The sequence below is a fragment of the Pneumocystis murina genome (genome assembly GCF_000349005.2).
Source record: "Pneumocystis murina B123 chromosome Unknown supercont1.5, whole genome shotgun sequence".
NCBI classification, from domain to species: domain Eukaryota; kingdom Fungi; phylum Ascomycota; class Pneumocystomycetes; order Pneumocystales; family Pneumocystaceae; genus Pneumocystis; species Pneumocystis murina.
In genome coordinates, this window is record NW_017802363.1 from 58,665 (window position 1) to 73,145 (window position 14,481).

At 27.9% G+C, this 14,481-nt stretch overlaps 9 protein-coding genes across 9 annotated transcripts; 7 read left to right on the top strand and 2 right to left on the bottom strand.

Moving 5' to 3' along the window:
- Positions 1–56: 56 nt before the first annotated feature.
- PNEG_00026 (hypothetical protein) lies at positions 57–1,067 on the top strand (the record flags this gene model as incomplete). The annotated part of the gene is made up of 6 exons (XM_007873686.1): positions 57–276; positions 325–375; positions 466–572; positions 615–716; positions 764–837; positions 878–1,067. The coding sequence occupies 6 exons, from the start codon at positions 57–59 to the stop codon at positions 1,065–1,067; spliced, it is 744 nt and encodes a 247-aa protein (XP_007871877.1).
- A 270-nt stretch (positions 1,068–1,337) lies between these two features.
- PNEG_00027 (hypothetical protein) lies at positions 1,338–2,782 on the bottom strand (the record flags this gene model as incomplete). Its single annotated transcript, XM_007873687.1, has 6 exons — positions 1,338–1,573; positions 1,624–1,702; positions 1,747–2,221; positions 2,264–2,417; positions 2,467–2,627; positions 2,688–2,782. 6 exons carry the CDS (start codon positions 2,780–2,782, stop codon positions 1,338–1,340), a joined length of 1,200 nt encoding a protein of 399 aa, XP_007871878.1.
- A 238-nt stretch (positions 2,783–3,020) lies between these two features.
- Positions 3,021–5,720, top strand: PNEG_00028 (DNA replication licensing factor mcm2; the record flags this gene model as incomplete). Its single annotated transcript, XM_007873688.1, has 7 exons — positions 3,021–3,181; positions 3,247–3,425; positions 3,469–4,487; positions 4,531–4,892; positions 4,939–5,461; positions 5,502–5,622; positions 5,668–5,720. 7 exons carry the CDS (start codon positions 3,021–3,023, stop codon positions 5,718–5,720), a joined length of 2,418 nt encoding a protein of 805 aa, XP_007871879.1.
- A 198-nt stretch (positions 5,721–5,918) lies between these two features.
- PNEG_00029 (Kae1-associated kinase Bud32) lies at positions 5,919–6,719 on the top strand (the record flags this gene model as incomplete). The annotated part of the gene is made up of 3 exons (XM_007873689.1): positions 5,919–6,521; positions 6,563–6,635; positions 6,682–6,719. The coding sequence occupies 3 exons, from the start codon at positions 5,919–5,921 to the stop codon at positions 6,717–6,719; spliced, it is 714 nt and encodes a 237-aa protein (XP_007871880.1).
- Positions 6,720–7,334: 615 nt separating this feature from the next.
- PNEG_04271 (hypothetical protein) lies at positions 7,335–8,139 on the top strand (the record flags this gene model as incomplete). The annotated part of the gene is made up of 4 exons (XM_007873690.2): positions 7,335–7,497; positions 7,563–7,584; positions 7,638–7,746; positions 7,791–8,139. The coding sequence occupies 4 exons, from the start codon at positions 7,335–7,337 to the stop codon at positions 7,974–7,976; spliced, it is 480 nt and encodes a 159-aa protein (XP_007871881.2). The 3' UTR covers positions 7,977–8,139.
- A 115-nt stretch (positions 8,140–8,254) lies between these two features.
- Positions 8,255–8,614, top strand: PNEG_04272 (hypothetical protein; the record flags this gene model as incomplete). The annotated part of the gene is made up of 3 exons (XM_019757794.1): positions 8,255–8,288; positions 8,335–8,457; positions 8,499–8,614. The coding sequence occupies exons 1-3, from the start codon at positions 8,270–8,272 to the stop codon at positions 8,612–8,614; spliced, it is 258 nt and encodes an 85-aa protein (XP_019613389.1). The 5' UTR covers positions 8,255–8,269.
- An 893-nt stretch (positions 8,615–9,507) lies between these two features.
- PNEG_00031 (hypothetical protein) lies at positions 9,508–11,573 on the top strand (the record flags this gene model as incomplete). The annotated part of the gene is made up of 7 exons (XM_007873691.1): positions 9,508–9,572; positions 9,616–9,760; positions 9,812–9,889; positions 9,949–10,794; positions 10,843–11,156; positions 11,200–11,379; positions 11,421–11,573. The coding sequence occupies exons 2-7, from the start codon at positions 9,643–9,645 to the stop codon at positions 11,571–11,573; spliced, it is 1,689 nt and encodes a 562-aa protein (XP_007871882.1). The 5' UTR covers positions 9,508–9,572; positions 9,616–9,642.
- A 166-nt stretch (positions 11,574–11,739) lies between these two features.
- PNEG_00032 (hypothetical protein) lies at positions 11,740–12,518 on the top strand (the record flags this gene model as incomplete). Its single annotated transcript, XM_007873692.1, has 4 exons — positions 11,740–11,899; positions 11,940–12,084; positions 12,129–12,185; positions 12,230–12,518. 4 exons carry the CDS (start codon positions 11,740–11,742, stop codon positions 12,516–12,518), a joined length of 651 nt encoding a protein of 216 aa, XP_007871883.1.
- A 263-nt stretch (positions 12,519–12,781) lies between these two features.
- PNEG_00033 (hypothetical protein) lies at positions 12,782–13,711 on the bottom strand (the record flags this gene model as incomplete). Its single annotated transcript, XM_007873693.1, has 3 exons — positions 13,582–13,711; positions 13,440–13,538; positions 12,782–13,396 (listed from the first exon to the last, which is right to left on the bottom strand). The coding sequence occupies exons 1-3, from the start codon at positions 13,585–13,587 to the stop codon at positions 12,782–12,784; spliced, it is 720 nt and encodes a 239-aa protein (XP_007871884.1). The 5' UTR covers positions 13,588–13,711.
- Positions 13,712–14,481: the final 770 nt, after the last annotated feature.

Sequence of the window (14,481 nt, forward strand, 5' to 3'; positions counted from 1 at the left end):
TTTATTTAAAAATATAATTGCATTTAATATTATTAATAAAATTTAAAAAAAATTAAATGGAAAAAATAAGACAAAACCAAGAGATTTTAGAATCAGAAATAAAATTAAGAATTCAGCATATTTTAAGCCAAGCATTTGATAATTTATCTTCATACGATCCAGTAAATATGCGTGAAGGTCAACGTAGTATTGAATCATTAATGGCAGAGATTTGTCTTGGAGGGAAGCCAGGCCTTAAAGAATTTTGTGAATTACAAGATGGATTTGAATTAAATAGTAAGGAGGAGCAAAATTATTAGATTTTATATCTAATAAATGATAAAGTAGCAACACAGTTAATTACATGCTTAGAAAGATTATTAGGAAAAGATACAAGTAAGTTTTTATTAACTAGTTTATTAAATATTTAATATGTCAAAAATAATGAAATAATTGTTTTAATAGATTAATGCTTATTAAGTATAGATCATCCAATTTCTTCACATATATGTCATACGTTAGAATTACTTCAGGGGAGTTTATTATTACATCCAGCGTCAAGAAGTCTTTTTTCTCGTCATATTAATATGAATGTATAGAATACTTTTAATATTTAATATATATTTATTTTTTAGATTTTACTTGATCTTCTTGAACCACAATCAGAACCAGAAGTTCATATCGCAACACTTGCAACACTGGTAGCAGCATTGGTGGATAATTGGGATAATGTTAGAGTAAATATATATTTTTTATATTTTATTATTTAGGCAAACATAACTAGGTTTTTGAATCATTAAATGGTCTAGCATCGGTGGCGTCGCTTATGAAATCAAAAAATTCTACACAAAAAGTCAAGTATCATTTATCTATAATTTTATTTTTACTGATTATCTAGACTTAAAGTTGCAGAATTCCTTTATTTCTATCTTATTCCAGAACCCACTTTTTCAGGGCCTATAATTAACAAAAAACTAAATATACGTCGTTCAACTGAAGAAAAGGAACTTATGCTTGCAAAATATTTACATAACGTACGCAGTCTTGTGAAAGATCTACAAGAACTTACACCGTTTGGTGAATTATAAATTTTTAAAATATAAATATTATATTACAAATAAAGTCGAAATACAAAAATATCTTTTAAGACACCTAGTACATATAGGATTTATAATACGTTCATTGTCATCATCGATTTTTATAAGGTTAAATAAACTCATAACATTATTTGTTAAGTCCTTTTTTGCTAATTATTATGAACATTATATCTATGAGATAGCATTTTTTTGCAACGACATTTTTTGGATATACTTTTTTAATATTTAAGCCAAAGAAATGCGCAGCAGGATTAACGATTTTTAAAAGGATGTATCTTTATAAGTTTTAGAAAGCATATTAGACATTTTTTTTTCTTCCATTTGTTTATCAAAAAATTCTCGAATAGCATCTTCTGTAACAACCTTTCCTTCTTCTGCATATGGTCGTAAAAATTTGCTCAATGCATCTTTCATATAATTATACGCAATAATACCTTCAATTGCTTGAACACGAGGAAGAGAATTTAATGCTCGAACACCAGCATCAATTAGACTTTCTGTTATTCATATAATTAAAAGATAGACATCAATAATAAATATTTCTTACCATCATCACTATCTTCTGGTGGCTCATATGTCTCTTCCTCAGCCAACAACACCGGATTTTTAGCCATCAAAGCAAGACACTAATAAACTTGTTATTTTTTAATATAAATTAATTAAAAATTACTTGAACACAATGACATATACCAAGTCGAAAGTCATTTGAAAGAAATAGAGAAACATCTTCCTTAGGACCCATCGGTAGAATTGCCCAAGAACAAGATTGTTGAATATTATTTTCTGTTTTAAGTCTTTTTGGAGATAATTCTAGGAATTCATCATCATTCAGCTTTCGTTTCATATTTTTATCAGAATTTAATACGGGGATTTCTTCATTTGCAGTGGATGCTGTATTTAAGATATTTTTTCGTTCATTTTGATAAGACGGTTCATTTTTTTTATTACACACAAAGCCCTTCACATGTAGATATCTTTTCAACCAGGATTCCTTTTTTACACAGCTTCTACAAATAAAAAAATCATAATCATCACTATTTTTAATATTTTCCATTCCTATACATTGATCATGAAACCAATCTTCACATAACAAACATTGAAACATAGTACGTTCATCTGTTGCTGGATCATAATCAGCATCACACCTTATGTACTATTAAAGATAAAAAGATAAAAAGAAAACAAACCAGCAAAATTTTCCCTCAAAATTATGATTATATTGATTATCTGGATCGACTGGCGAATGTTCTTTACGAATTTTGCAAATCTCTGTTCCAAGTCGATCTGTACCACAATCACAGCGGAAATCACGTTTACAAAAAAGTTCAATCAGTTCATGGTCTAATATAACATCAAAAACCCAATTATAAACGCAATTTAATTTAATTACCTCCGTGACATTGAATACTACAAGAATAACAAATACCTCCTTTTTGACGCTCTCCGTTTACTGGAAAACACGTTTTACATACATACAAAGGCTGACGGAGACGACGATCATAAGTACAATGGTCAAAATTATATGGAAGACTTTCTCTAGCCTCTTCTTCTCTATATTTAGTACCAAAAATATGATAAATAATTGGCTTTTTTAAGCAGAAAAAAACCTACAGATGAGATTGTTCTTCAATATAATCAATAAGACTCATTTCTGATCCAACATGAGATTCTTGATCAGTTTTCCTGTCAATTTCTTTTCCTACCATTTTGTAAGTAATCATTGGCGATCGAGATACGTGCATTGAGTTTTAAATATTTTATTAAGAAGGATTGTGAATCTAATTATAGGAATATTCTAGTATTTTTAAGGAAAAAAAGTATATAATAAGTTTTTTTTAAGATGGTATTCTTTTTAAAAAAAAATTACATTTTTTTCTGACAAAAAATGAGTCAAATAAGCGCATACGAGATGATAGGGAAATTACCACGTCTAATGACGGTTCAATGAGTGAATTACCGTTTTCTTTACCACCAAGTAGTCCTCCTATGTTGAGCGGATTTGATATTTCTGAAAATGAGGCTTTAATTGATGATATGGTTGACAATTTAGATGATGCAGCAGAAGAGGAGGATGGGGAAGATCTTTTTGGAGAAAATATGGAACGGTATGATACCAAAAGGCTATTATAATGCCTTTTCTTTGAAGAAGGTTGTTTATCTTATTATAAAGGGATTATGTGCAAAATATTGAGCTTGATCATTATGATATTGATGAACTAGATGATGAAGAGGAATATGAGGCAATGGATCCAGCATTGCGACGAGAAGTTGAAGAAAAACTTAGAAGACGTGATAGAGAGTTAGAAAAAGCTAAAGGGCTTCATAAAACAACAGCATTTCTTCAAGATGGTAATAAAGTTTATATAAATTATTTAATCTTAATACAATAAAGATGAAAATGATTCACTTGATTTTTCCATAAGACGTAGACGTAGACATTATTATGATGATAAACAAGATGATATGAATGAGGAATTCGTGGAAGAACTTACATTGGATGCTCTTATGGATATTAAAGCAGATTCAATAAATGAATGGATATTAATGGATCCCGTACAAAATGCAATTTCACGTGAATTTAGGACGTTTCTTCTTGAATATACTGATGATAAGGGTACATCTGTATATGGTAATCGTATTCGAACACTTGGAGAAATCAACTCTGAAAGCCTTGAAATCAATTATACACATCTTTTAGAATCAAAAGCAATATTAGCATATTTCCTTGTTAATTCTCCATCAGAACTTCTTTCTATATTTAATAGAGTAGCTATGGAAACAACACTTTTACATTATCCAGATTATGAACGTATCCATAGTGAAATTCATGTTCGTATTATAGAATTGCCTAAAACCTTCACACTTAGGGAATTACGACAATCACACCTTAATTGTCTTGTTAAAGTATCGGGTATTGTTACTCGACGTACTGGAGTATTTCCTCAACTTAAATACGTTAAATTTGACTGTCAAAAATGTGGAATTGTACTCGGTCCATTTTCTCAGGATTCTAACACAGAAATAAAAATAGGATTTTGCCATAATTGTCAAAGTAAAGGCCCCTTTTCTCTTAATTCGGAAAAAACAATATATAGAAATTATCAAAAAATGATGCTTCAAGAAAGCCCAGGAACTATTTCACCTGGTCGTCTACCTCGTCACAGAGAAGTTATTTTATTATGGGATCTTATTGATAGTGCAAAACCTGGTGAAGAAATTGAAGTTACGGGGATTTATAAGAATAATTTTGAAGCATCTTTAAATGTGAAAAATGGATTTCCAGTTTTTGCTACAGTTATTGAAGCCAATCATATTAGCAAAACATATGATCAGTTTGCAGCATTTAGGTTAACAGAGGAAGATGAAAAAGCTATTAGACAATTGTCTAAAACTGAAAATATCGATAAAAAGGTAACATTTTATCGTTTTGTTGTATTTTATTAAATATCTTTAGATCATTGCATCAATTGCTCCTTCTATTTATGGGCATTATGATATAAAACAAGCTATTGCTTGTTCTTTATTTGGAGGAGTTCCGAAAGATATAAATGGTAAACATAGTATTCGTGGAGACATTAATGTACTTTTATTGGGAGATCCAGGCACTGCAAAGTCTCAATTCCTAAAATATGTCGAAAAAATAGCACATAGGGCTGTATTTGCAACTGGACAGGGAGCAAGCGCAGTTGGTTTAACAGCTAGTGTAAGAAAAGATCCCGTAACTGGAGAATGGACTTTAGAAGGTGGAGCACTGGTACTTGCAGATAAAGGTGTTTGTTTAATTGATGAGTTTGACAAAATGAATGATAGAGACAGGTAGTTGAAAATCTATATTATTTTAATGATATTTATTTTATTAAAGAACATCAATTCACGAAGCTATGGAACAACAGTCTATTTCTATTTCTAAAGCAGGTATTGTAACAACACTTCAGGCTCGATGCGCAGTATTAGCAGCTGCAAATCCTATAGGTGGACGATATAATACGACAATACCTTTTAATCAAAATGTTGAACTTACAGAACCGATATTGTCTCGATTTGATATTTTAAATATTGTAAAAGATACAGTGGATCCGGAAGAAGATGAAAGATTAGCAAAATTTGTCATTGGATCACATTTAAGAAGCCATCCTTATTACAGTCCTAACGCGGAGAACTTAATTGATCATAAACAACCTATGGGAGCAATTGAACCTATACCTCAAGATTTATTGCGAAAATATATAATGTATGCTAGAGAATATATACATCCAAAACTTCACCAAATTGACCAAGATAAAATTTCTAAATTATATAGCGATATGAGAAGAGAATCTTTAGCAACTGGATCGTATCCTATTACAGTACGTCATCTAGAATCAATTATTCGAATTAGTGAAGCAGTAAGTTTTCAAATATAATTTTTATAATTTATCTATTTAGTTTGCTAAAATGCATCTTTCTGAATATGTTAAAACACAACACATCGATTCTGCGATTAAAGTGATTGTTGATTCTTTTATTAGTGCTCAAAAATTAAGTGTTAAAAAATCCTTATCAAGAGGTAATATTTATACACAAATGTTCTATAAATCTAATGCAAGTAAAGCACTAGCTAAATATATATTACCTAAAAGTAATAGAGTTCCTATTAAAGCTTAAAAAACTCTATAACATATATTGCTGTTACATAATTTTTTACATATTTGTCTCGGATTGATCCTTTTTATAATCATACACATGGCAATACATAAATTTTATTCATATTTTAAAAGACAGTTTTTTATCATTGGATTTTATTATATAAAAATATTAATTTACCTTTCTAAATTTATCGTATATATCAACTTATATGTCTTAATGGAGGAAAATACAGAAAAAGTATTAATTAAACAGGGCGCAGAATCTGTAGCATATAAAACTTTGTTTTTACCTGAAATAACATGCTTTTTGAAAGTTAGACTTGCAAAGCTTTATAGACATCCGCTTTTAGATGAACGTTTGACAAAACATCGGATTAACATAGAAGCTAGGCTTCTATATAAATGTTACAAAGGCGGTGTTAGTTGCCCTTCTATATATTTTATAGACATAAAAAAAAGGGAGCTTTGGATTGAATGGATTGAAGGAAAAACAGTGAAAGATCAACTTATACAATGGGAAAGTAATATTAGCATGTATGAACAGGTTTACAAGCCAATCATGGAGTCAATTGGCCGTAATATTGGGTTAATGCATCAACTAGATGTTGTTCATGGTGATTTAACAACAAGTAATATCATGATTCGTTTACAATCTTCTCAACAGTCATTTTTGCCTTTAGCAAATTCAATAAAAAGCGATGAAATTGTAATTATTGACTTCGGTCTAGGATCTGTTACGCAAATGATTGAAAATAAGGCAGTAGATTTATATGTTTTAGAAAGGACATTTCAAAGCACTCATCCACAAAGCAGTTTTATGGTAAAAAACATATTATATTTTTTTATTAGTAAATTTCTTAGTTTAAACACATTATAGATGCATATTCAGAATCATGGAAAGATGCTAAACACGTTTTAAAACGTCTAGAACAAGGTAGATTTTTTTTACTCTTAGAAATCGACTTTTTTATATTTTCTAGTTAGATTGAGAGGAAGAAAAAGAAACATAGCTGGTTAAAGAAAGTATATGTAGGGAATGGATTCATCAAAATTCATATATCTTTGATAATATTAATTCTGATAAGTTTTAATCACAGCATTTTTTTATAAGCTATAATATCAATCAAAACAAATACTGTTCTAGAATTCAGATGAAATAATTGAAATCAAGATTTTATATTAAAGAAATAAATCTATAGGTGATTTTGAATAACTGAATCTTCGTTTTGATTTGAGGATAAATTATTTTAACATATAATGCTTTTATCAAAACAAAACTAAAAATATTCATCTGAAACATAGAAATAAAATATGGTATAAATAATCGCAAAAATTGTTCCTATTATCAAGTAATCTATTTTTTTTGTTTTGCAAAATATTTTTTTCACTAAGTTTTTAATATTTTAACAAACATAAAAATCCTTTTTATGAATCGTTTCTTTAGAATAAATCAGACAAATTTCGGTACTTAACTCTTTTCTTTTGTATATATTTTAAGTAGTTTTCTTTACTAGGTAAATAACACTATTTACGCAGCCAACGTGAATGAACTTAAGCCGATTTCTCTTTAGGGCACTTTAAATAATTACAAAAATCTATATTCTTAAAAAAGGCTGATGTTTTAGAATTTCTAATGGGTATTTCTTATATTTTCTTAGTAAGTCGTCAAGGAAAGATCAGACTTGTTAAATGGTTTATATCATTAAATTTAAAAGACAAATCAAGAATTTTAAAAGAAGTTTCCCAAGCAGTTATTCAAAGACGATCAAAGGCATGTAATTTTTTAGAATATAAAGGTTCATTTATTCTTTTTTTTCCGATTTTTTATCTTTTTTTTTTAAAATAACTAAGATTTCATTAGATACAAAAGTATGTTATCGTCGGTAAGATAATTATAAATCTAAGAAAAAAACACATTTTAATAATATTTAACCAGTTATGCTTCTCTTTTTTTTATTATTGGTATTGAGCAAACAGATAATGAATTAATTACTCTAGAAATTATACATAGATATGTTGAAACTCTTGATAGATATTTCGGCAATGTAAACACAAAACTATAATCAAATACAAATACTAAGACACTTAGGTCTGTGAACTTGATATTATTTTTAATTTTCAAAAAGCATATTTTATTCTTGATGAACTAATTATGGCGGGAGAAATGCAAGAAAGTAGTAAAAAAAATATTCTTAAGATTGTTTCACAGCAAGATATGTATGAAGAGCAAGAACAAGCTGAAGAATCGTTTAGTATTTTAAGCAGAAGTGTATAAAAATTAGTAATATGGATAATTTAATATTCATAAAATAATACATATTATTTCTTATTTTATTCAGCTTGTATATTATTTTAGAATCGATCCCGCATAATTCAAAGGCTTTCGTATATAAACATGTTATTTAAATATAAAATCAAATTAACTTAAATAGATGGGTTTTTTATCATATTTTTTGAAAATAGCTTTATATTTCTCAAGATTTTCCATATAAATCTTAAGATTTGAATTTTTTAATAAAAATATCTTTAAAATTTTTTAATTCTTTTTACTAGTTATCGGGATTTCTTATGAAAATCAATATTAAAAGTAAACATTTTTAATTTCTTTTTAAACAAAAATAACATATATTAAGGTTGGCATGCAGTTGCAAGTTGGCACTGGAATGTTCCTGCAGATGACGTATGCGGGATTTGTCGAGTTCCTTTTGACGGTTGTTGCCCTGATTGCAAAATGCCAGGTGACGACTGTCCAATTGGTAAGAATATTGATAAAAAAAGAAGTTTTTAAAAATATTAGTATGGGGGAAATGCAACCATACTTTTCATATTCATTGCATTATGAAATGGTTAAATACAGAATCATCTAAAGGTCAATGTCCTATGGATAGAAGGAAATTTGAGATTCGTACATAGAACTTAATTTAAAACTTATAAACTCTTAAAGGCTTATAATTTTCTTCGATAAATATGTTATATTCTGTTTAAAAACAATAAAGATCTATACAGAATATTAAATATAGATTTTTATCTAACAATTTATAACAAAAAAATATTAGTTTCATATAGCATCTGAAACTGATTCTATATATATAATTCTATGGAATGCACTCTTAAATGGGTCAAATATAACATTTAAAATATAGGTTTGAACTATAAACAATTTAAATACATATAGTAAAAAATATGTACAAGAAATGAGAATCCGAACCATAATGCTTATAATATTAATTATTCTTTTATTTTTTATTAAATATACGCTTAAATTGTCATTTGTATCTACATATAAAAAACAAATAAAAATTAATAACTCTAGTTATATCAAAAACCACAAATCATTTATTTTCATATTAATATATCAAAAAATCAATTTCGTATATTAAACTATTTTTTTCAACTCCTCACTTTGAAAATTAAAAAAAGAAAAAAAAACATAATTTCATTTCTAACTACAATAATATATATTCTTCATAAACAAAATGAACCTCTATATTTTTAATTATCTTATATTCTTTTTATCTCTTTATCTTTAGATAATCTATAATGAATAACGCGTATTGCTTTTAATAATACACGTCTTTGTTTATATATAATATTTCTATATTAAGTGAATAAAAAAAAATAAAAAAAAATAATAAAAAATAATAAAAAAATAAACAGCCATTATTGTTGTTATGTTTCAAAATGAATAGATTGTTTTTAGGTTTTAATTATTTTTTATTATTTTTTTACCTTATTTTTTAGAAATTTAGTTACGACACGAAGACCTTAAATAGTGAAACATAAACCTTTAATAAATTTAACAAAGAAATATGGCAATTTAATACAATTTTGTATAAAAGAGTGAATGTATACGTATATCATAAGAAATTAGGTATTTTTGTGTCATTTATTCCTCAAAATAACGTCTTTTGAAGATTTTTAAATATATAAATGCTAAAATAATGACATCAGTATCAAAGCTTCGGATAAGTAATATTTTACCGCCTATTAAATGCTCGAATTGCGAGGAATATGTCCAATTATCAAAAATGGGAGAGCATATATGTGAGAAAACAAAAGGTTTGTAAAGGAATAAGTGTTTTTTTAAAGTTGTTTACTAAATAATAAAAGAAATATACCAAAAAAATTTTAAGAATTATGCATATTCATCATCATTTCCTGAGGCATCTAAATCACCATTGGGGTCGAGTACGTTAAAATTAACAGATTATATGCGCGTATATATTGGAGTTAACGTTTATTTTTAGATAAAGAGATGAATGATATAAGTCTATTTACATCTTCACATAATAAATCAGTTTCTTCTAGCGAAGTTACTTATAAGGATGATGAAATAAGTAAAAAGGAGAATTGTCAAAAAAAGCGCCATATTTTTGAGCGTTTAAATACAGTTACACCAGGACCTTTAGGCTTACGTAATCATTCAGATCTTAAGAACACGAAATGTATGGAATCAGAACGTTCTTGTAAAGATTCTTTGGTACAAGGAGTACAGGACAAGAGTGCGAAAAAACGTAGTGCTAGACTTCAACCTTATAGATGGCCTAATAGTACATCAAGTCAATCTTCAATATCTATGTTTGATTCATCGCCATCAGAGAAAAATTGTATAGATTCAATGTCTCAAAAAAAAAATAAGGATGATATAGAAGTGAATTATGAGCAAATGATCTCGCCGACATGTGAAAATATTGAAAAAATATTAACATTGAAAGATAAATCGAATTTAACAGAATATACAAGAGACAGGAGCTCTTGTACAGAAAAAAAATCAAAAACAAGAAATGAGACACATTTACGTCAAAATTCGAGGAAAGAGTCAAGATTTCCGGATGAAAATAGCGAAAGATATTTAATAGAATGGGCGCGGAGAGATAAAGAGCTTTCTTCAAAATTTATTGAGAAAACACCAAATCCCGTTATATCAATTCAAGAATGCAATAATAAGAATATACATTCAAGACCATTTAATGAAAAGAAAATTTATAATAACAAGCATAGTTATTTTTTTGAACGAAATAGTAATTCTACCGCTTTTTCAACATCTAGTAATATTAGTCGAGATGGAAAGATATCTTCGTGTTCTATATCAAGTAAATAAGGCTTATTTATCCTAAACATTGACTAATATTTATTTATAGGTCCTAATTCTGAAATTTCTGTATCAAATCTTCAAAAGCAAAATGTTATTTCTAAGGACGAGCTACACACAGGATCTTTTGATAAAACGTTCAATGATCCGGAAAATTCTCTTCATATGTTTCATGCTCGTTCTGACGATATACTTGCATTTCATATTAATAATACTTCTCAAAAAAACATAATCAGAAATAAATATTTATCTGATTTTTATTGCAAAAGATGTAATAAATATATTGAAGGGAAATCTATTCGCTGTTCAGATGGAAAAATCTCTGGTAGATTTCACCGTGAATGTTTTAAATGTTTTAATCCGGTATGTTTTACTTTTTTTTTTAGTTCCCTTTAAGTTATTTTAGAACTGTCAAAATTTATTTACTACTTCTGAAGTCTACGTTTTTGAAGGTGAACCGTTTTGTTCCAAACATTACCATATTCTTAATAATTCCTTATGTACTGCATGTGGGGAAGGTATAGAAGGTAAATGTTTTCAAACGGAAACCAACGATAAATACCATTTTTATTGTTTTACATGCTATGTAGGCAATCTTATCATTTTAAACATTTTCTAATCCCTTAGTCTTGTAAAAAGCCTCTCAATGGTGAATATTTTGATATCGATGGGAAAACTTATTGTGAAAATGATGTTGCCAAGCTCCTTACTCTTAAGATGCTTCCATATCAACGTTTAGAGAAACGGAAGACTAAAATACTTACTATGGGGACATTTTAATTCGTTTTTGTTCGGTTTTGTTGGATTTAAATATTTTTGAATGTATATATATAGTACTTCGAATCTTAAAAAATGTATTCTTTTATACAATAATTTCTTCGAATATGTCATTTTTTATTGTATTTTTATATCTTTTAATAAAAATTTAATCGATCAATAAAAATTTATGGATTCTATTTATCTTCATAAAAAAGCCTTTATTGAATCACAAATACGTCTTCTTTCAAGACCTCTTGATCCACCCCCTAATTGGCGGGAAAATGCTAAACTAGATGAAGATGGGAATGAATTGTCAGAAACTGCTGTTATACATGCAATTTACTGCTGTTTGTTTTTTATAATATTATAAAATATTAAGATTTATAGTAAATGTATTATTGCGTAAGCAATATCGTATTATTTTCAGTTCTCAAGCAATTCGACATGTTTCTGAGCAAATTGATCGATTGTATCACTCACCTCTTGAAATTTCTTTAATAGAACCAGTAGAATGTGATTTTCAATCTCTTGAGTAAGAAAAGTTCATAATATTGGAGAAATAATAAAAGTTTTAAGAAATATTGAAAGACTTCCGTCTGTTTGGCCATCAGACGATGAAAAAAGCAGTGAAAAGTAGGTAAATATTAAGATATAAACTCATTTTAATGTATTCAAAGATATACAAATATTCGTGCGCGATTAATTTCACTTACAGTAGCTTTGAGTCATCTTCGACAAAAATATGCATTTTACGAATCAATTGAATCATCATTAAGACAGTTAAGACAACAAACAGATCTATCATCTCGTCTTTCTGTTGAACTTGAACGGACAAAGAAATTAACGGCAAAAATCAGACAAAAACTTAAGAAAAGTAACATTAAAGTAAAACCTCAAACACAAGAAACAGTGCCTGAATCTTTTATGGAGTTTTGCTCACGAATAAAACCTGATATCATAAATTAAGAATAAAATGAAATTATGAAACAAAAATAAATTGTAATAATAAAAAAAGAATTTCTATTAAAAATAATTCATTAATTCTTAAAAGGGACATCTTCTGTTTTATTATAAATGATTTAATCGAGAAAAAGCTATTTTAGTTAATTTAAAGTCTGGGTATTATTATTGATATCGGGTATATCTCAAAAAATAACTTCCAAAGCAAACAAAAATATTTAAAGCATAGCCTGAGGAATATAAATGATATCTAGGAGATATTCTTCCTCTCAAATATCCATTTTTCTAACTATATCTTGTTCAAATTCGTTATAAATACATCCTTTGTCACTTGATAATGCATCATCATCTTCTAATTCATCATCCATATGTCTTGAACGCTGGAAAGAAACTTTACTAAGATTAATATATAAAACTCTTTTCATTGTTCTATTAAAGAAGAAATAACATGTGCTCCATATTAATCCTTCTTCTCCTAAAGGATTAGAATCACTATCTGGCTGATATACATAAATATCACACTGAGACAGTTCAATATGCTTATCAATCACTTCCCAAAGACCAGATGTTGAAAATTGTTGCCGGCTTAAATTCAATAAAGTCATATTCAATACGTTTAGCGTCATCGCCAGCGAGCGCTCTTTACGAAAATCTTCCGGCTGAAGATTAGTAAAATCGTGATCAGGATGGGATGCATTCAACGTTGCCACAATATATGCAAACGTTTTCCGAGAAGATGGATGATCTAAGGGCCCAAAAGGTGACATTTGTTGTACCATACTAACTCCTGATTCTAATGATCTTTCCAGTGCTAAATCTTCTTGATAACGTGTTTCTAAGGATTTATCAATAGCTTTATAAAGCTTTTTATCCCTTCCTGCCGCCTTTTCTAATTAAATTTATGTATCTTAACAAAATGTTTTATACTTTAGTTGTATATAATTCACAACGTCCTAAAACACGGCAATCATCCGCATCAAAAACAAGTGCCTTGTTTATTGCCTCAAAATCCTGAATCTCAAGAAACTTCAATTTTAATCTTAATATTTAGAATATTCTTTATTTTTACCTTCATTTTAACCTACGTTTAATTTACAACTCATTTGTAACTCTAGTCTTGTCTATTTTAACAAATTTTAACTTTAATTTAACCCTTGATTAAACCTTAAGTTAACACTATTAATCTTAACTTTTTTAACAGTCGGTTAAGACTCGGTTTAAGAATTATTAAAAAAAAGCTGGCGGAATATAACCATCAACCAGGCGTTTTGCGCCTTAAAGGAGACGGGCCTAAAACGTATTAAACAGTATTTAATATCTATATTTGGGCTTATAAGGTTTAGAAAACGAAAAAAAATAGTGAATTTAGAAGAAAGAACAGTAAAGCCTGAGCCGGAATCTAATATACTATATAAAACACCAACTGAGCAGAAATTTGAAGAAATTTGGAGGAAACGGGTATGGGGCAGGGAAAATATTTAGAAAAAAATGCTAATTTTTGTTTTTAGATGGATGAAAGAGTAGAAAAAACAGCAGCAAAAAGTCATCGAGAACGAGTTGCAGAATTTAACAAGAAATTAAGTGAACTATCAGAACATAATGATATACCTAAGGTAAATAAGATAGAATTTGTTTGAGTTATGAATAATATTTTTTTTAGGTTGGACCAGGTTAAGTTATATATAATAAATTAAATTTATTTCAATATATAATAATATTGATATTGGATTAAAGATGTTAAGATTTTTGAGTTGCAAAGTTTTTGGTTATATATTAGATTTTTATTTAATAAGCTTTTTTTATGATAATCTTTATTTTTGAAATATTAGGAAAAAGGATTACTATTTTCAAGGTGAAAATAGTTAAAGGGGATTTTTTAATGCTTTTAATAGTTTTTATATATTTTAAATTTTAGTTCTATTATGTAGTGAAGATATATTATTATTCTTTAAAGTTTAAAAATATTTTA